The sequence below is a fragment of the Strongylocentrotus purpuratus genome, unplaced genomic scaffold (assembly GCF_000002235.5).
Source record: "Strongylocentrotus purpuratus isolate Spur 01 unplaced genomic scaffold, Spur_5.0 spur5_scaffold_14, whole genome shotgun sequence".
Taxonomy (NCBI): Eukaryota; Metazoa; Echinodermata; class Echinoidea; order Camarodonta; family Strongylocentrotidae; genus Strongylocentrotus; species Strongylocentrotus purpuratus.
The window spans coordinates 29,035,742-29,058,214 of NW_022145599.1; the positions used below are offsets into that span (position 1 = coordinate 29,035,742).

The window sequence follows — 22,473 nt, forward strand, 5'->3', positions numbered from 1 at the left end:
CAGAGCTTAAGGTTAGTCTTATGCTGGGGTTAGAGACGTCAGATCATTGCTCTCGTTTAGCTCTATTATTCATGGATGATTTCCCCTGACAGAAAAAAAAGAGGAACAAAAAGAGGAGAATTTACCTGCCGTGTTGCCCTGAGGCTATACACTGTACCTGGACTTTCGAAGAGTTTTAAAGAGAAGGTTAAGTTTAATATGGTATTTACGGTAAAGGTTAAAATAATCTTGTGAGCTTTCTTGTTCTTTTTATGCCGATTTGTAAGAAAATTGTCGTAATGGAAATGTCCCTTAAAAAAATTGCCATTCAAAGTCCTTATTCTTTAAGATGAGACATGAAATAGCATAAGTGTTTGGACCAATAAGTCACGACACATGTGTGTGTAGTCCCATATACCAATTTCCCTGTGCTGTTCATGTGCGTTCCATCAAGATTGAATCAATTTCTTATCTATGAATAGACCATAATCAATCTTATCCAATTGCTTCCAGACAATTTCTTTCACAGTGCAGTCAAATAACCAGAAGTCGTCTTCGTCTTTCATATTTATAGGGACCAATAGATTTTAAAGTAGTATTCCTTAGATTGGTAGTCATCTTAATAGAAAAAGAAAGAGATATGAGCTATACAGGTGTCGCAGCCCTGCTTGTTTATAATCTTGGAAATTGGTAATTTGCATTGGTGAGGGGAGAGGAGGGATTCCAACATGAAGTGAACAAAGGAAAACTAGATTCCCATTGCATGATCCTTAAGATCTAATTACATGTATATCGCCTGCTGGGAATGTTGAGATGCAGAAGGGGTTAACTCAATATTTTAATGGATCCAGAGATATCAATTTTATCACAACTACCGGTTGTGGATTTCATTCTGCTCAAAGAATTTTTTTTTTTTTTTTTTTTTTTTTGGCTAACAAATATTCTTTAGAACCAACAGTGACTTGAACCTGCATCTACTGCTTGCCGATACAGTCGATCTTATTAACTGGGTGTAAGCCACAAATATGTTCAAATAATTAAAAATTTCTCCCAGGAAGCATTACATTTATAAAGTATTCTTTAGTTGAACTAGAGGATGTCAATTTAAACCCAAAGTTAGTAATACTTACAAGTTCCTATAAAGATCATTTTTGTTTAGATGTTTTTAATTGATGTGCAAAATGAGTACCGGTAACCATAATGTCCTTGTGGTTATCAATAGAGAGGATCATCTGCTGAGTGCCAGAAGGCCAGGCATGAACTCACATCCATTGGCATAGAGTTAATGCCCTTCTGGCTCTCAACAGACAATTAAATGACCTTTTGGCAGTTCTATGACCTCGGCCACGTAATTCTGCTTGTGATGTATGTTAGAGGTGCCGAGGGGGGATTTATGCCGGTGACAATGTTGGTCTGGAAAACTGCTGGAAACCATGTTCTCATCTGCGTCATGTGCTTCCAAGTTCCAGTCTCTCAAGATGTTTAACAGGTTCTACTCTTTCTGTAATTGAAGAATAATCCATGTGCCACAAGCAGGGAATGAGCACTGGGTTGCTATTTAAGGAAGATGTTTGCGGTACTACAGTGTCTTGTGACGTAGTTTTGTGGGAACATGTTCTTTTTTTGAGCGGTAATGTTCCCGGGAAGCATTCCCAAGTAGATTATAAGAATCCAAATTGAGCCGTTCTAGTTTTGTTCATATCAAAGAGCACAGATGCTCATGCTTTAGTGTCTTTTATTGAACTACATCAATTCTCCATCAGCATAAGGTTGATGAACATGTACCATAAAACAGGATGAAAAATGATGTCAGAGAGAACTGAGGCTATAAAGAGAATTTTGAAAATAAAATTTGTTATTTTCAGTAATGATGCAGATCCTTTTCTTTAAAAAAATAAAGAAATATAAGAAGAAAAAAAAGGGTCCAACATATTTCTTCCTTTGTGAATCACACTCAAGTATCAATATATAGCTATATACCAATACTGAAACCACTCAACAGAGCTGCTTGTAAGCTGTTGAGATATATGTTCATGGAAGGGGAGGTGCTGAGGGGAGGGGCTGGGGGAGGGGGTACTCAAGGTGTGCACGAGAGCCTACCATCTCTTTTGATTGGCAGTCATGTGTCTAGCCAGATTACGAAGAGAGATATGACACCTTAGCGAGTTTAGTGTTTCACAGAACCCAGCATTGATTGCAATCTGTGACCGGGGTTCATGTTTTATTGCCCTGATTGGAAGGGGACCATGATGGAGGTAGCAAGGGCTTCTGATGAATCTGTCAGTTGGTAAAAGCTTCCATTTTCCAGGGATGGTGTTGCTATCTAAACACATCAGTAATTCCTTGAATTTTTTTTTTTTCTCAATTAAGACGACATCATCTATTTTGTTCATCACACGAAAGCAACTATTTTTGAAAAAATCAACTTATGGCGATTTAATAGCACTGATTGCTAAGTGCTCAACAAACAAATAATTATATCTGCCAAATGATTTAGTAGAGAATATGATAAAGCTGAGTAACGAGATAAAAAAACAATGGTAGAATCATTGAGCTGCTACACGTAGTCATCCAGACTGTGCGTACTACATCAAGCATGTGGTTTCCTTGCAAATCTGTTTTCGTTTATTGTTTCCACTTTGCTGATTTTTTACCTACAAATGTAATTCGTGATAAATAATTCATATTCAAATTAGGCCAGTGTTTCTAGAACAGTGTTTCTGAAAATGCAACACCAGAATGGAAGCTTTGACAAAGCTCATCACTGAATTCAAAGAGAAAACTCTGATTGTGAAATCTGATTTTAAAAATGCCTGTGTCTGCATAAGATGCAATTACAATTTCAATAATAGAAACATGATTTCCAGAAAAAAAACCCTGAATAATGCAGTGTTCTTAATTTACCAGGTACTAGTACAAGTATATATGTTTCTAGAGGAAAACGTGTATTGAGAGCCAGAAGAATATAACTCTGTTCAAATGTATGAGCTCATATTTTCCAGATCTCACCAGACACAATGTCCTTCAATGTTTCTTTCATATATTTTTTCTCAAGCCATTTATCTCGCCCTTTCTTGCTCGTAGGTGATGATATTTCTCCATATTTTTAAGGCATGTTTTAGACTACAGGTTCATGCCACTGCAGAGCTTCAGCTCATTTGGAGGGTGTGTGTTATATATTTGCAGGAGTAGTTTGCTTAATTTGAATCAATCGCACTCTAATTCAATTCCAAATTGTCACATTGCCACCTCTGAACCAACAAGTAACGTAGCTCTGTTGACATTAATCACGGTTCAAATACAAGGTCCACTTTCTAACACACAGCCTCCTGATTGAAACCCCAAGATATTTGTGAACTAGTGCAAAAGTTCTTGATCATATATTGTGAATGAAAGTATAATTTGCCACTCACCTGTATAAATCCAAAATAGAATATATATATATATATATATATATATACTGTCCATAATTTGCTTTGATCATACAACTTTTTGAAAAACGTATTAGGCAAGGTAGATTGATATTTTCCAAGGTTTAAAGGTAGCGTATCCCTTTTTTTTCAGCCAACATCCAATTCTTTAGAACTTTGCAGGAACTATGAGTATGTCATGAAAGTCCTATCCTTAAAATTTAAACGTTTAACGGTTACAGTGGCCTACATGTAGTTATGCGAGGGAAACTGTTTAATCTCTAGATTTCACTGTAAGATGCTGTTGACTGACTGACTGACTGACTTTTTAAAATTTGTTAATAACATATATCAAATTAGCTGTAAAGGGTTAATTATCATTTTCAATTACTAATACAACCAAAATTAAACTTATCGAGTCTTTACTCAACACAAAACATGCGATTTTTCGTGGTACAATAGTCTGAAAATCAGACTAACTTCTAGGCATATTTTTCGCAACGCATTTTGAAAATTCCTAATGGTCGATATAATTCCAGATACAGTAGAGGCACTTACCAGTTCTAATCTTTTAAGAGGAGTTTTTAGTTGGTATTATCTCTTGTTTATCTTGGGATTTACATAATTTTATTTTTCAGCCTGCAAAATAGACAGACTACCTTTAAATTGCATGTCTATAGTAGATATGAAGTTCTTCACATAAATCATAAATATTTTGCCATTTGAAATGTTAGTGCACATTTAGATATGCCTGTGTTACTATGATCCTAAAGAATTTTTTCTTCAAGTATACATGTTTAGCTATAAGATATGACAGCATTAATCCTGTATTACAGGTTTACATATATTCAAAGTGTCTGGTAGATATTGTTAAATGAATGATAGAACTTGTAGCATGATGACTGGCTTAATCAGTGCTTGTTTTGAAGGAAAGGTCCAATGCTATAATTTCCTAGAAATATTCTCTTGCAAATAATATTTGGTAGTTTACAAGTTAGCAATTTTTAATGATTTTGAATCAGCATTGATACCTTATTTGCCAACTTTGCTCCTTTCATACATGCATGTACATGTACATGTAGGCTCGAGCGCAATGCTAGTCTATGTGCATATACACCAGCTTGCGAATCTAGCAGCAAACATTTCAATATATATATATCAAGATCATTGCTTTTATGAATGTAATGCTTCCTGGGAGAAATTTCAATAGTTTAAACATCGATCAATCGATCTTATTTACTGGGTGTAAGCCACAAATATGGTTAAACTATTAAGATCATTGCTTATGCTTATGAAAACTGGTTTACGAGAAACGTCTAGTATAATGTTTTGATTTAAAAAAAAGTAATATTTGAACTGATTTATAGCCATTGGACTGATATTGATGCATGGCAATGACCAGGATCGCACTTAAGAGGTCAAAGGTCATGATATAACCCTTCAGAATATCTTCCTATATAGTTCAATCCCCTTAGCCAATATTTGCAAAGCTCTTTAGTTGATAAACTTTGTAGCCTCTTGTTTTAACAAGAATTTACAAATTTAGATGACAAGTAGAGTGGTTATCACAGTGTGTGATTGTTTCAGTTACAAAGGTGACGTCCTTTTAAATGAGGTCTTTTTGTGTGAAAGAGAAGTTGCAGATGGAATGTATCTCTCAAACTCAGTTGTTTTTTGTTTAAAGTATAAATCAATAAAATAAATTTATATACATTGTTCATTCAATAATAACTCTGTAAAAGATTGGTATTGTATACTAAATTGGAATTGTTCATGAAATGTTGAGAGAAAAAAACTATTATTCTATGTGAATTAAAATTACATATTTTGTAGGTTTAAATTGCTTAGAGCCAGAAGGATGTGAACTTCAATATACTCTGCTGGCTTTCTACAGAGGACATAATACTCCAGAATCTAATTACCAACTTCCATGTTTAATTTCCTGAATGTTAACATTTTCAAGAAAACGGCAGCTCCATAAAATGTGAGTGCTCATTGAAGCATGATTTTCAAAGATTATTGCCTTTGTAAGAAATAAGGTTGAGTTTCATTGCAATTTGTCATAATCAAAGTTAACACTTTTGCATTTAAGTAGGGAAAAGGGTAATATAGGCCTAATGTTTTTTCCTTGTATTTGGGATGTGAATGTATGAGTGGCCTAGTTCTACTGAGGAAAATGATTAAGAACTAGAGTAATGCAATGGCCATCTTTCCATGAAATCACAATTTTTTATAAATGTACATGTGGTAAATTAGGCCTCTCCTCCCCATGTCTTCATTTTAATGATCAAACAAGAAATTAACCTAGTTTATTCAGAACTCTTTAATATGAACCGGGCATTCCTCGTTTTAAAGGTAATACAAAGTTTTGGGAAATTTTGAAAATTGGGTGGAAAGTGATTCTTTACAATTTTGATATATTTGGATGCCCCTGTGGATGTATAAGCACGAAAAATTTAGCCCCTAAAACACTTCTGCTTTTGAGAAAAATTGAATATAAAAATTTACCGGTGCTCCCGGTAAATTTTGGTAAATTTCAAATAGAGCCTACGGCCGTACAATGGTAGCTGCGACCATGAAAATTTCAGAATATGTAGTTGTGATATAGAATTTTCAACATATACAACATAAAGAGTGTATTATTTACAATTTTATAACTTTAGACTCGATTTCAACTGGGACAACGATCACCGGATATTGTCGCATAATTATGCTTCCAATATGTTCATTTGAACCAAATTCATGACCCCATACCAAAACTGTGTATTACCTTTAAGCGCGGTAATTTAGATATCAATTCATATTTTTAATTAAAGCAGTATTAATGTTTCAGTAACTCACAGACTATGCACCTGTATATAATTGAACTCTAATGGGGAAAAAGCATGTTCACACTAGTATGCACGGAGAGCAATTTTTTTAGTCATCAAACCATTTACGGTATGTGATAAGTGTACATCATACATATATTGAACGGAACTCTCATGGGAATAGGCATGTTCACACTGGCATGCACTGAGAGCACTTTTGTCTGCATTTAATCATCAAACCATTTACGGTATATGATAAGTGTTCATCATACATATAATACATGTATATTGAATGGAACTCTCATGGAAAAAAAGCATGTTCACACTGGTATGCACTGAGAGCAATTTTTTCTGCTTTTAGTCGTCAAACCACTTCCGGTACAGTATGTGATTAGTGTTCATCATACGTATTGGAACTTTTTGCTATCATGAAATTTAATACCAATTTTGTAGATACTTAGATTGTGCATGTGACATGTGTCACCTTGAAGTCCAGAAGTTGTTGGCTCAACCATGATAATGATCTTCAAGTGCCTACTTAAGATTATTAGAACTACTTGTGACTGGTTTTTAAAAAATTGCGATGCTTGATGAAATGTGTATCATTTGTGGGTTTTCTGTGTGCTCTTGCCAAATGTGTTATTGTCATGATTTAGCAGAAAACAGAGTGCACCTTTTGGGTATACTTGGGTTCTTTCTCTACATTTTTCATGAACTTGTATACCAAGTTTAAATTAAATTTAGTGACTTTATCCCCCCTCCCCCCCCCAAAAAAAAGACAAAATTGTTATAAATACATCACATGAACTATATGGTATCCATATTGTTGTCAATTAATATTACAATGTCATTGCACCCAACATCTAACACAATATCTTTATATACATTGTAATCATTAATTCAGATTGACCTCCAGACAGCTCCTCATTGCCACGACCCAATATTATCCTGGCTGATAATCATAATGATTTGTATGTAGCCCTTCATGTTAGCAATTAAGGGGAATTAAAAATGATGCTGAAAATTGAATATTTTGAAAGGAATCTATTCCCTACGGATCTCAAGTACACAATATAATTGATTTACTTTAAATATATCTAAATGAGAATAATGTCCAGACAGTTCTCCCAAAATGCAGTGTTACGACATGTATCACATCCCCAACATTATAGTTTGTATGAAGCCTCTTTTAGAAAAGTGAAATAATAATACTGAAAAGGTTAACTACTTAAAAGGAGTTTTAGTGCCCTTGTGGCTTCAGTAGATGAAACAAAATTGCGTAGTAAGTCAAAAAAAATTCCAGATAGTTTCTCTTTAAATGTTATTTAATTACTTGTACCCAACAATACTTTTCATAATAAAAGTGATTTGTATAAAGTAGGCCTCTTTCATCTGCAATCGCAGCGACTAGAAATGATGGTGAAAAGATCAAACATTTTGAAGGAGTTAAAGCCTATGTGGCTCTCGGCAGATGACACACTGTATTTGAATAATATATTTAAGATATCAAAATGAGCAGTATTTTGGGCTAACTTCCAGACAGTTAATCTCCTTATACTGTCATTGTAGCTGGTACCCAACATTACCTACATGTATGATATTATGATTAGTCTCCTTTGCTGTTACTGGCAACACAGGGAACTGAAGAATGATGCTGAAATGATCAGCAATTCAGAATAACTTCCAATTAGTTTCTCAAAATGTAATGTCACTGCTACTACCCAACATTGACTTTGATAATAATGGTGTGTTTGAAGCCTCTCTCATTTCAATAGAGAGTGAGTGAATGATAATGCTGAAGAGATCATATATATCGTCCCTATTTTCATGAAGTGACGGTAGTGGGGAAAATCGTCATGCAAATTGTATACGATTTTCATTCACTACCGTCACTTCGTGAAAATAGGGACGATATGTAAAGCGCTTAGAGACATTGTAAAAGCAGAATAATAATAATATTTTGCCCTAGGAAAGAGGGCGGAACCAGCCTAATAATGACCAGTAGTATATCATAGCACTCAATAAGATTACATTAGCATCCATATCGTCTGTTGAAAGCCAGAAGGGCATTCATACCATGTAACAGAACATGAATTAATACCCTTCTTTCTCTGAACAGATGATATACCCTTTAAAGAGAGCAATTATGGAGATGGTTTGTGCTTGACGGTTGATTACAATATAAAGGAGGGGGAAGACTTCATTTTGTAGAGCAATTTGATGTAATGTCTTGAAGTTGACATTTTGAAATAAAAAGCAGTTGATTAAAGAGCTATAATCATAATAACCTCAACCCTGGACCAAACACCATGGCCAGAATTCACAAAGGAGGTTTAAATTTAAACCATTTACATAACCCATGGTTTAAAATTAGCGCCAAAAAAAGCTTGACACAGTCAGAGGTCCAATATTAGATGCACGCAAGGCAAGGTATTTTGAGCTAATTTTAAAACCGTCGGTTATGTAAATAAGGGCTTAAACCATAGGTTAAGTTAAGCCGCCTTTATGAATGTGGGCTTACATTTACTGATTTACCAATTGCAGCCCCAGCCCTAACCATAATTCTGTATCTTTGACAAAATAGAGCTTTCACTTGGAGCAATTGTTACCAGAGCACGGCATGCATGTTTCATGCGCATACATTACAGTGTCTTTCTCATTTTCGTGACACGATTTATAACACGTCATGCTCAAACTTGTGAAGTGCTCGCACAAAGTCTTATAACATACTCCAAATCAGCTGTTAATTTCTTAATCACTTGAGAGAACTTTGAAGTTGACACTTCAAAGGTTACTTTGTCATCCAATGCAAGGGTCACTCGACTGACGAAGACACGTTGGGTCCCCAAGGTTTTCTTTTGTTCCAATCCTGTGTTATCATTCAACTTTGATGCCCCCGATTTCAGCTTAGAGAGATAGCTAGGCTCCATGAGTATTTACTTATTTATATGAGAGTTCGCACGAACTCGAATTACTGTAGATACATTAAGACCTACTTATGTCAGTGTCAGTGACCATTCTATTTTAATTTTAGGTGTTTCGAGTTTGTGTTACTTTTTCAAAAAGAAACGATTTTGGATTGAACTTGGCTGGATTTAAATAATTTGCCTATGACGTATTTCCATTTTGATCCTGTTGTGTGAATAATGATTGTAAGAAAGAAAGATAAATTCCACTTTTGATAGGGGGATGATGTGCCATTTCATCATAACAGGAATGCGTTGTTCCACATGTGTCGTCATCTTGTGGTGGTATTTTGAAAATGATGTTAGCGTAAAAAGTATGTTTGCTAACATTTATTATTATCAATATTCTGAAAAAACTACGTAAAGTCCCAAGCTATGTTAACAGAGATTGTTTTATTAGAAGATGCAGCACAGTCTTTACATGATAGTTTACACACCGGTAGTTAAAATATTCTGAAACCTTTAGCCGAAAGATAACGTACAGATATTTCGCGAATGACAGGCTAAGAAACATTTTCACAAGTCGTTGCTTTCGCAAATAGCACACAGCAGAAGTAATGAATGGGCCTGAAGTATTCACAAGCTTTCTCACGCCAACATACACATACAGACTCGTAAAGTACACACACAAGTTTAAGGAGCCCATCATACCACATACAGCCCAGTACCGTACCGGTACGTACGAGGATTACGTGCCTGCATCATGCAATCTGTGCAATATACACGCAAGGAGAGAACAAACGCGTGGGGTGGGAGCGACAGCATTGCATTACGAACAAGGCAGTTACTAGTACAGTAGCTAGGGATTGAGAGGACGCAAGCACCTAATTGCATGCTGATATTTTCGCGCTCCAGGATATGATGAGGTGCCAATATTTCCGCGTGTTGATAAATTTGCGATAATATGCAATTCGCCAAAATAAAACCCTCACATACAGCTTATACAGTAAAGGTTAAAATAAAAGTAACATTGATGTCAAGGTCTTTAAAGTATTGTGTATCGGTGTGAAATGCATCCCTTATTTTTCTTGCGTTTTTTCCTATCTGTGTCCATTAACACTTGAAAATACAAATTGATTCTTTGAATGTACAAATTTTGAGACTAAAACCAAGTAGAAAACATAAACAAAAGAAAGGAATAAAGAAGCTTTTCATGAATCGGACAAAGGTAGTGTGCAGAGATTGACGATGCTCAAGAAAATACAAAATGGCTAAGGAGAGTAATCGTATACAATTGATTTTATGCAAGCAATTTGCAAGGGTACAAATGATCTTGAAGGTGATTTGTGGAATAGTTTATGACATTGTGGGAAAATACACCATTGTGAATTTTAATGAAAATGCATCAGACAATTGTTTTGTATATATGGTGCCAATCATGCATGAAATTCAACTTTAAAAGGGAAAATGATTTTAAATTTTGCTGAAGTATCAGTCTTTGTATCAGTGGACCAAAGTTGAATTGGAGATGAAGGGAGTTCCAGTTTGCTGAAAGTTGAAGATGGCCCATGTTCAATGAAATATATTAATTTATTATGTATTATTTTATACTGTATAATGTTTAATGTTGCAAACTAATTATCAACAAAAACTACCCCCAAAAAAGGGATTATAGAGCTCATCTTTAACTTTACCATTATTTTATATCTTTCAGATTGTACTGACCGAGGTTTACTTTGACGGTTTCTACCGGTCCTTTGGCGATACGCAACCCCTCAGCGATGTCCACGATGGTGACAGCATCTATGCCGTAGAGACCCCTCATAACTCTCATAGCATGCTACAGAACAGTCAGGTCAAACCCTACCTCCATGTCCATTGCAATCGACCTGTAGAGGTCATCACCATGGTAATCATCAACCAGCAGGGCACAGGGAGAAATGGCAAGAGGTAAATTAATTGATAAGGTGAAAATTCAAAGTAGTTTGGATTTATTTCGTTAAATCTTTATCTGTTTGTGTTTTTGTCTTTAATCGGAAAGCAGATAGAAATAAGTAGCAATATTGATGATTTCAAATTGATGAAAATTATTATTATTGTAATCGAGAAGGTTAATTAGATCCATTTTTAAGCTATTACCATCAGTTAAGATCATTTTTCAGTGGTATTATGTAGGTTGTGAACTCCTGGCATTGTGTTCAGTTTATTTTATTAAATTGGGAATATATCATGCAATCTTAAAGAGCAAATTGACTAGGTTGATCTGAACCATATTCTGCTCTTTACATTTAAATACTTATGGTTATTGTTTCGGGTTCAGTGAACAGAGTGCAAAAGACATTGGCACAAACATTTCCCATGAGCAACTCACACCAATCTCCCTCCAGACTACGAAATATAAGTACTCTGTTTATGAAGGAATAAAAGTTGCCAATTTGTCTTTACTAAGATTAAATCTTCATGACTGCTAACCTCTTATTATACTCTTTTACCCATTCCCAAACAAATTCTCATTCATTGTTCTATAAGTATCTTGTTTCCAAGGTTTTTCCATCTTTGCTCAAAGCAGTTCCAATGGCAAAGTGAATTTCCCCCAAAATGGCATACAATCTACTATTTTTTGTATCAGTCCCATGAAAAATAGGATGTTTGCCTGACCTTTTGTCTCAGGTTTGGTCAGCCGGTGGTGATAGAGATGGGCAGACAGAAACGTTTCCCATGAGCAACTCACACTAATTATCCTCAAGACTGTAGGATGTAGTATGAAGACAGAGTTGCCAATTTGTCTCCCGTAAATTTCATCTCTGTTGTTAAACTCCTTCTTATGAAACTGTTTTAATGCTTTCCCAAATCTTTCTCATAGATGTTTCTGTTTTTCCAATGTTTTTCTGCCGTCTCTCCAGTAATTCCAATTGTAGCCAGATCAGGGACCCGTTTCACAAAAGTTGTCAGCGGTGACAAATGACAGTTTTTGTTATAAGCTACTGAAATCCCTGCTTCTGATTGGTTATCAGCAGATTTGTCACTGATTTTTGTCATTTGTCATTGAAAAAAGGCTTTGTGAAACAGGTCCCTGACTCGCCTGCCCTGGTCGTACACAGGCACGACTGATGCTCAATTTATTCCTATTGCAGAGTGAATAACCCATAGAACTGCATGAAATCTACAGTTATTAGATTATTTTGATTAATCACGTTTATCTTGAAGTGACTCGGTAACATTGCCTCAGATTCTAAAACAAAATCCTGGATTTAGCTCATGCTGCAGTCATATTTATAAACCTTTAGGTCAGTCAGGAATCCCATGACTTTTACAAGCCGATTGCCTGTCTGATTATCAAGATATTTATGATTGGAAATCGAAATTTCAAAAACCGTTTTCCATATGGTTTTTATATAACGCTACAGTCTATTGGGGGAAAATGAGTTAACTGGTCACTCAAAGATTTATCCTTTTCTGAGGCACTTCATGATCATTTTGACGCGCAGTTTTTTTAAGGGCTTCAATATTACACCATAGCACAGACACTGATATCACGTAGGGCCATGCATCTCAGATTTAACATTGTTAAACGATGCCTTTAAATACTTCACCTGACCTTCCTGTTCCAGGTTTGGTCAGCCGATGGCGATAGAGGTGGACAGGAACGTATCCCACGAGCAACTCACACTTATCATCCTCAAGGCTATGGGCTGTTCATCAGGCAATGCGGACAAGATCATGCAATTGGTAAGTTGTTATTTCCCTTCGTACCAGACCACAGGTATACAAGGAAACGTTTTTTCTTCTAAGGGGAGTCCACCCAGATACATGCATTTAGTTGAAGAAGCAGACATATTAGAGAAACAGATCAGTGAAGCTAGCAAAATATGTTAAAAGAGAAGAGCATTATGATTTATAGATGTTGAAATTGATTAAATACAAGTCGGCAACTCTGGGACCTACATTATCTTTTGAGGTCCTCTCCTATTTTCTCCGCACTAAAGAAATTGTAATTTTTTAATTTTCTCAAAAAAATTGTTAAAGTCATATATGCAACCTAGATATAATAATTGCAAATGTGTTTTTACACAACCCCTGTATGAAACAAATCTATATTATCTATTTCTTCATTAATATCGAGAAATTGAAAAGTTGTTACATGTTCAGTACAGAACAAATGGGAGGAACCTTGCAAGATATGTCCAAGAGTTGCCAATTTGTATTTCATTGATTTACAACTTCAAAACTTCATCACTTTCTCATCAAATTTACCAAACCCTCCACTTATCTTTTTCTTTAATTTTTCTTTAATTTGTCTGCTTTTATAAAAACCGACCAAACATCAGATTGGACTTTCCCTTCCAGTTCTAGGAGTTATTCTGGGTTATAGTATAACAGACTGAGATTATATTGACATTGCATGTCTAGCTGGGACTGAGCTGGATGCCTAATATGGAGTCAGCATTTTTGTAGTAGATAGACTGCAGACTTTCAGAAATTTTCATTCATTTCCCGAAACCCTTTTGGCAGTCAGAACTGTGTGACCTTTCAATTTTGTCTGGGTTTGTAGTGAGTCATAGCTGACTGGGATAGAACAGCTTCCACACCTGATCATGTTATGATTGGTAGGGACAGTACCCAATTCATCTCATTCCATTATTGAGCTATGGATGCTGAAAGCTATTGCTTCCAATTACATCACTCAGCCCCATTCCCACTGGCAAGAATCACTGTATACATGTAGATGTATCAATGCCGTATAGCCGTGTGATAGGGTTATCATTCTCTCTTGTCTGAATTTTCAACATTTATTTATTAAAAGGTCATACAGAGTAAAGACAGAATCTAGGTCTATCACCTAATAATGTGAACAAGATTTTGAATAGAAACCATATTAATGGTAGATTTTATTGTATTAAAAACCATGTTTAGATATGACAAGTGCCAACATCTGTACCCATTTTTAGATACCTTTCGCTTTATGATTATATTCATTGATACTTATTTTGTAGTATTTTGTCAGGCAGCCAAATTTCTGGACTTTATTTGGAAAAATGCAATCGTTACCAGTTCTAATCTTTTCATGCAGGGTAGTTTTTAGTTGGTATTATTTCTTGGTTACAATAGGATTCACACAAGTTTATATTTTCAGCCTGCAAAAGGGACACACCACCTTTAATGCCGTAATGGCTCCAAACAGATAATGTGTCTTATTTACCGAGGGTAATCTTAATACTACTTGATCCTGCAAGCCTTGCAAATTATCATCATCTGGTATTACCAGGTACCCATTTAATGCACCTCTTGCATGATAAAGAAAGTTGAATTTAATCTTTTGAATTTAAACTCAGCATATGATGCAAGAGGCCCTGGGATGAGAGGGACGTGCGTCGGTAAAAAAACCTTTCATAAAGTGTCGACAAGCAAGGATCAAATCCAGGATCCAATATGCTTGCATTGTTGCATTATATCATGTTATATTATTGAATGGTGGTCCCCTTTATTTAGCGATAGAGCACACTCGATCACTTTTGACATAGCAAGACGTTTTTTTGTGTGTGGTATTTCACGGATCACATAGAAAATGACATATTGTCATGGTGAATTACGATTGATGACGTTGAATCATTTAGTTTATGTGCCGGTATGTTGTTAATCCCAAATTTTAGAGATGATCAGTATGTCACATACCTAGGCATTTCATCCCCTGCAAGCAAGACGGCCTGTTACTATCACTGTCATAAACAGTACACAACTCTTACGGGGCTCTTGCGCTGGCAGCCAACTAGATTCTCATCATAAATCAACTTTTACAGACATTTTTGAGAGGGAGTGAAGGGCAATATCATGTATATATTTGAACTTGGCACATTCTATCAGTTAAAGGGAAATATAACCTTGATAGCAAACTACACTAGAAGAAAGGAGAAAAATCAGATAAGCATACAAGTGCAAATTTGAATGAAAATTATGGAATCGGACCCAATTAAAAAAAAAAATGTTTAATTCATTTATTTTTCCATTAAAATTCAAAGTAAAATACATAAAAAATGAACAACAAAATCGGAAGGACCTCAAGATAAGCAAAGCTTGTGAGAATGGGGCCCTGTACAAAAATGGGGGCCCTGTACAAAAATAAATGTACAAGCAAATTATAATAACAAATATTGTAAAACTTATTAAAACAAACATACACCCACCCTCATTCATGAGAAAGTTATGATTTTTTTGAAAGTCTTTGGTTTGAAATGTCTCTGTGAAGTAGTGGCAGACAACTTTCCCATTTGTTCCAACACAAGAAATGACTACAATTTCAATTTTTCAAAAATGTATGACTCGGGATGGTCTTTTCATTTTGAGGACCTGTAATAATATACTCTCTGTAGTGTATTTTTGTACAGGACAAATGAGAGAGTTGTTGCAAGAAACTCACAAGTCTTTTCTTTTCGCTACATTCGCGAAAATACATTACATGCCAAAGTCTTTTGGCAATTAGTGGTTGGCTTGTTTTCCTCAAGCATCACATATTGTCTCCACTGGATGACACATCCTAGGAATCTATTTTCCACTAATGGCCTGTTCAGACAAAAAAAAACATCGTTTAAAGAAACGTCATATATAGAAACTAGATTTAAAGGTGTCAGTTGACATGACAGCTGGCTCACGATAAGGCCCACCCACTTAAAAGATTATCATGTGACACAACATTCAGACTAGAACGACATCCTGATTCTTCATGAAGTTTCATTCAAAATGATGCTCAAACATGCATTTCACTGTATGACGTTAGCTGTTTGATGTTCAGACTAGAAAAAGGGTAATAACTTCTTGTATACTTCTTGTGTACTTATCGTATACTTATGGGTACACTTATCGTATACTTATTGTCCACTTACCGTATACTTCTCGTACCTTTACCGTATACTTACCGTATACGTACTGTACACTTACAGTACACTTATAGTATACTTACCGTACACTTACAGTATACAGTGTACTTATAGTACACTTATCGTATACTTATCGTATACTTTTCGTAGTTCTTATAGTCTGAACGCAGGGTAAGGTTCATGGACCCCTGTCATCATGCCTGCCAATAATGGCTGAGCTGGGCTGGGCTGTAGTAGGGTTGTGGTTGACCGTCCTCTCAGTCTTCATCAGTAAGAGATCGTCTTCTTTTTCATTAGAGAGCTTATATTATCAATCTCATAGAATGGATGGGAGTGGATGGGGTTTCTGCTGTCACCCCCTGTTTAGACTAGCAAAATTGTATATCTAGTATAGCATTGTATAGCTAGACAAAAACTGTTTAGCTATACAATAATCTTTTCCTAGTATAAATGTCAAATGATAGTAATAATAATGATACAATTTTCTCGTATACACATAGTACAATTCAACTCAAGTGGGTTCTTAAAGCGTTTCACAAACAAATGTAATGTGCATTTGTTTGACTTGGTGTGGCTTCTGCTGAGCACATACTCCTATTTTTTTTATATATGACCAGCCAGCTTCCATCATGTCACATTAACTGTTTGTTTGATTTTATTTCTACATTGTCAACATGATAAAAAGTAATATCCAAATTATGTACATATATTATTAACAAAAGTCAAAACATATACGGTATACCTTTCAAACTAAAATGCAGGAGACTGCCATCTTAAAGGTTAAGACCAGTTTTGAAACGCTCCCCTCTCAAATGTTTGGTGTGCTGACTTCTTGAGAACTAGTTACTCTATACACTACTCTTTTGTGCGTGTTCGCTCTTTTGATTTAAGATGATTCTCGATTTAACCATTTTGTTGTAAAAGTTTTGCTTAAATTTTCTATAGTATGAACAGGGTATCAGAAGAGAGTAGGTCTTTTGCTCTCTGCATTTATACAGATTGAGGGATTTTTACCTCCCCTATATGAATTATGCAAATGAATTATTTCAGCCCGAGTATCTAGGCTTTGTTGAATACATCCTTTCATGATTACAACTATTTTGAAATGAGCAAGGGTAGAACTATTTTGTGCTGTGGTCCATTTGCAAGATTGATCTGAAAACAAATTAGTTCCAGGGTCATTTTGTTTGTATTTTTTCTTCTGAAACATAATTTCATGATAATTAATCTGATCTGTAAAAGATCATACGTGAAAGAAATTGGGTCAGAAATTACAGAACCCTCTTACAAAGGATAGTCTAGTAAATTATGAAATGGTATGCCCGGTACATTATAATTGTAAGATCATTTCCTCCTGTCCCCTCTCTTTCTCTCTTTCTCTCTTTCTCTATCTCTCTCTCTCTCTCTCTCTCTCTCTCTCTCTCTGTCAAATATTTCTGTTGGTCTCTCTCCTTTATTTCTTTTCTCACATTCATCTCTATTCAAATATTTGTAACAGTGTTACAAAATATGATTTCTATAGCTTTGAAAAGAAGCCATTATGTTTTTTTAAGGGGTTCGGAGAGGGGAAAAGCATTGCACATGAGAAAGAAAAGGAAAAACCACAAAGAAATACACATACTGATACACATGTAGCTACATGTATATGTAGGAATGATCAAATTGAAGTTGTCTTTAAATGAAGACAATAAGGAAAACCCTTGAAGCATTTATCTGATTTTACCTTTTCATTTAGTGTGCTTCTCCCTAAACATGAGTCATACAAGTTGATAATGAAATGTACTAGTAATCATTCTTGTTCTCTCCTTCTCTCTATATTTCTCTGTCTCTCTCACTCTTCCTCTATCTTTCTCTCTCTTCCTCTCTTTCTCTCTCTTCATCTCTCTCTTCCTCTCTCTCTCTCTCTCTCTCTTCCTCTCTCTCTCTCTCTCTTCCTCTCTCTCTCTTCCTCTCTCTCTTCCTCTCTTTCTCTCTCTTCATCTCTCTCTTCCTCTCTCTCTTCCTCTCTCTCTCTCTTCCTCTCTCTCTCTCTCTTCCTCTCTCTGTCTCACTCCCTTCCTCTATCTTCCTCTCTCTTCCTGTCTCTTTCTCTCTCTTCCTGTCTCTTTCTCTTTATCTCTCTGTATAGCTCTCTCTGATATGTATGCTGTCAGTCAATAGTGAATAATGAGAGATACACTGACAGTAGCAGACAACGTATTTCTTACCACCCCCTTTTCCCTCTTATCTCTCTCACTTTCTTTTATTTTTTTGAAATCTTTCCTTTTATCCCCCCCCCATCTTCATTATCTCTTTTCTGTTTGTAAGCCTTGCTGTCTTCCTCGCGTATGCTTCCCAATCTCGTACTGAATAAGCTTACATTATTATTTTCGTCTTATTCTCTATCTCTCCTCTCATTTTTTTCCTCAGGGACGGATGTTACGGCTGCATACATGTATGCGTTGTTCTAGATACTAAAGAGATGGCCCTTTCCCTCCACCCAAGAAACCCCTTACCCTCCACCCCAAGAAGCCCCTTACCCATATCGCTGGCTTCCATTTAATCTAATACATAATAAGATATAATTATCTAGTTTTATTTATTATCTCTTCTCCTCTTTCTTTCAGGGGCCTGTGTTACAGCTAGGTATTGTAATAGATGCCAAGGGTAGCAGACATTACATTCCATTCGAGGAGGCCAGGCCGATGCACAATGCAACGATAACCAGGTATGAGTGACCACAGCGTGCGTGATGGATAGGGTGGGATGGCAGGTAGGATGGGGCGAGGGAGATTGAGGGGTGCATGGTAGAGAGATGCAGCCAGAAAAGAGGGAGGGGGGGGGGGGGGAGAGGGTTATATAGAGAGAGAGAGAGAGCTAGAGAGAGAGAGAGAGAGAGAGAGAGAGAAAGAAAGAGAGAGTGTGGGCAGGGGTGGAGAGAGACATATATAAAAGTGTGAGAATTCTCAACTCTGTCATGACAACGGGTGTTCCAGAATATGTAGGCGTGAAGAAAAAGGTCTAGGAACGTGAGACGTAGCTGTACTTTACAAGTTTGTTACGAGCTTTTAGCTTGTGAGGCCTTCTTCAGGTTCTGAAGTGCAAACACATACAAAAACAAATACATTGTATATATATATATAGAGAGAGAGAGAGAGAGAGAGAGGGGAAGGGGGAAGGAGAGAGACATATGTATATGGAGAGTTATGCTGTCAAATCAATTCATTCATCCATTCATCAATTCTTCCACCCACCCACCCACCCACTTCACTTTCATTTTCAGTTACAAAACTGCTTTCCATTGAATTGAATCTCATTTCCAATCATTTTGTTTTCAATTGGGATTGTACAAATGTATTATTTGTTGTTCTTCTTCACAGAATGTTACAAGGAACAAGCGAAGAAGGGGGACCCCCTCACGTGAAGGCCATCGTAGAATGGGAGCGAGATATCAGGACTATGTAAGTATACACCCTTCTAATTTTTTTTTTTTTGATTCGGAAGGGGGAAGGGCCCCATTCAGTTTTCAATATACATTCATCATAGTCAAGTATTTTGATCAGTTGAAAGGAGATATGAAAGGCTGGACTTAAAGCGCTGGTCCTGCAGGAATGTCCTTTGGCAGAGACGTTTTTACCTTTATTAGCCACTCTCAATCTAGTTTGAGCTGCAATGGCATTAATTCTTATATTATTCATCATAATATGTATTATTATTTGTATATTGATTTTGTGGACACTTTAGGTCTATTATTAAGATTCTGCTGCTTCCAATGAAAGAAGTTGCAATTTTAATCTGATTGTGTGCTAGTAGGAAGCTCATTTGGAACAATGATTATGTTTCACATGAAATAGTGATGGCATCAATTGCACAATTTGTATAATAATTTGTGCAGTCAGTTTCCAGGAAGAGATATAGATGATAATGAATCTGGATTTATATAGCATTTAATCCGGAATACTGCCGCTAAGTGCTTTACAGATATTATTACCCAGTCATAAGATTCATTCAGGCACACATTGTGTGCTCCCTGGGGAGTATTCCTACCATGAGATCACCCTGAGGGCATGGCATTTTCTATCACGAGAGCTTTCTTTATCCTACCAGGTCCCCATTTCTCTCCTGGGTATGGAGTGGCAAATGTAGATTAATGTCTTGCCAAAGGACATTAGTGCCATGTCTGGGATTGAACCCATGGCCCCTGCATTTGTAGTGCTTAAACCACTTGACTGTGACATCTCTACAACACAACAATATGTACATGTAGTGTGTGCTTTTCCTTTTGATATCACCAATAACTTTGTCTACACCTTAAAGATGAAGTTGAGTTCTGGTCATGCGATTGCATTGTGAAAGAAACGGTGTGGAACCGACCAGAAAAGGTTTATCATTTAGCATATAAGAATTTGTGTGTATTGCAAGGTTCTGGAATCATCAAATTGATAAGAAATTTGGCCAAGTCTTGGTAAAGTTACAAACACTGTACACGGAAAGATGTATATGGGACTACACGAACACGTGGCGTAAAAAGCCGTCCCCGATTTTTACGATGTTACGTGCATATTTAGAATGTGAAGGCATTTGAAGAGCCATGCTTTTCAGGGAACATGTCTTATCTGATGTTCTTCCACACTTGCATAATAAGAATGAGTAATGCTCACAAATAATTTTTCACCTCTTCCCAGAACTCAACCTTCTCTTTAATATGAGCAGTAAATCCAATGAATAAACAACAAAGTCACAAATAGCATTTAGGGACATTGTGCCTTATCTGTCTTAGCAACTAAGTATAACACACCCACACAGTTAGTACTTAAAACAATATAGGCAAGCTATTTATAGGGATGTATTTCATGCCAGCCTATTGGAGGCTTAAAATGTGTTGTGAAGTTCAGAGAAAATAGATGATTAACCTCAAACATGTATATCCTTCATAGAAATGTAAAGGTTAATTTGAGTACACTGTTTTTACTTTATTTGGCTCAGAAAGCTTTAGAAAATTAATTTACATTAACAAGGGGGGGGGGGGGGAGGGATGTGCGATCTAGATTTTCTAACAGTTGTTGTTGTTGTTGTTATTCTTGGGGTTTTAAGGCTGACCAATCTAAAAAGATTATTTCTGCCTGGCTGTGCTGTTTTTTTTAGTTGTTCATCACTGATGATTAGATGGCGCTGTTTCTTTTCCTCTTCAGTGGGTATCATGTACTGTGCAGCTTCCGTTTATTCGATGGTTACAGAATAGTAACAGTTCTATTTATACTTTGTTACTAATAACTCTAAAATACATACCAGAGGAGTAATTTAAAAAACATTCTGTTCTGACAAGTTCTAGGCACTCATTGTTAAACTCAATGCAAATTTTGCACATACTGTGACTTCAATAGATACATATTACATGTATTTACATGTGTATTATCTTGTTTTCCATCTTGCTTTGGACCTTCTCTTCAACATGTATTTTATTTTTGTTTATAGTTTTACAATTCACTAAGTTTATTGAGAGGTTTAGATAGTACCACTAAAACGTTTTTATTGAAGGGAAGGGGATGGGAGGGATATTACAATGTGCTTTAAAGGTACTGAGCTACACCGTAATTATCATTTTAATAAGCAGTTTATCTGTTTAAAGCCAGAAGGGTGTTAACCCATACACAACTTTAAACTAGACTAGGCGCAAATAGTCAAATCTGACTGAGTGCCATAAATAAAACCAACAACAACAACCCATATAATTTTACACAGAGTTGACATCCTTGGCACTCCGCAGACAATAGGCAGCATGGTGACACATCAAAACATAATGATGGCTAGACACATTCACCATCAGACTGCTGTAGATCAACCAGGAAACCCATCAAATTAAAGCAGGGAAATTGATGTTACCTTCCCAAATGCCATGCCTTTATATAACACCTTAAAGATAAAATTCAGTTCTAGGGGCTGTTTCACTTATCAAAAGCAATTCTAAAATTTGATGACAAATTTGCTCTCAGCCAATCGAATGCCCCGATTTCAGTAGCTTATAACAGTTATTGTAACTTGCTATTAATAACTAGTTTTGTGAAACAGGGCCCTGGTCATGCAGTCACATTGTGAAAGAAATCGTGTGGAAGCAAGAGGTAAAAGGTTGTTATTGTCATGTTTATTATTACAATTAGTGTATACTCCCCAGGGAGTGGAGAATGTGCATACATTGTGTTCGGGTAAGCCTGAATCCGATGACCGGGGTGATAATATGATTGCAGGGCCCTCAGGGAGAACAGTATGAATACTGATGAGGCTACCCTGGGTAAACAAGACATATTAGTGAAAACTGTGAGTTTTTGAAATCATCAAATTATAGGAAATTGACTCAATCTTGCGTAAAAGGCACTCACATGTACTGCACAGAGATAAGTGTATATGGGACTACACACATGTTCCATGATAGTTTAGTCCAAACTTTCAGCTCTTTCTCTTATTTCTCATATTTCTAATGTAAGAGCAATTAAAGAGCAATCCTTTTCCGGGGACATAT

At 36.1% G+C, this 22,473-nt stretch overlaps 1 protein-coding gene across 1 annotated transcript in view; it reads left to right on the forward strand.

Annotated features, from left to right (window-relative positions):
- The window catches only part of LOC594146 (ubiquitin carboxyl-terminal hydrolase 31), a 40,795-nt gene that overhangs the window by 5,855 nt on the left and 12,467 nt on the right, over window positions 1-22,473 (forward strand). The window contains exons 2-5 of the mRNA XM_030984641.1: window positions 10,820-11,055; window positions 12,717-12,834; window positions 18,584-18,684; window positions 19,337-19,417. Coding sequence (XP_030840501.1) covers window positions 10,820-11,055; window positions 12,717-12,834; window positions 18,584-18,684; window positions 19,337-19,417 — 536 coding nt within the window. The remainder of the gene's footprint in view (window positions 1-10,819; window positions 11,056-12,716; window positions 12,835-18,583; window positions 18,685-19,336; window positions 19,418-22,473) is intronic.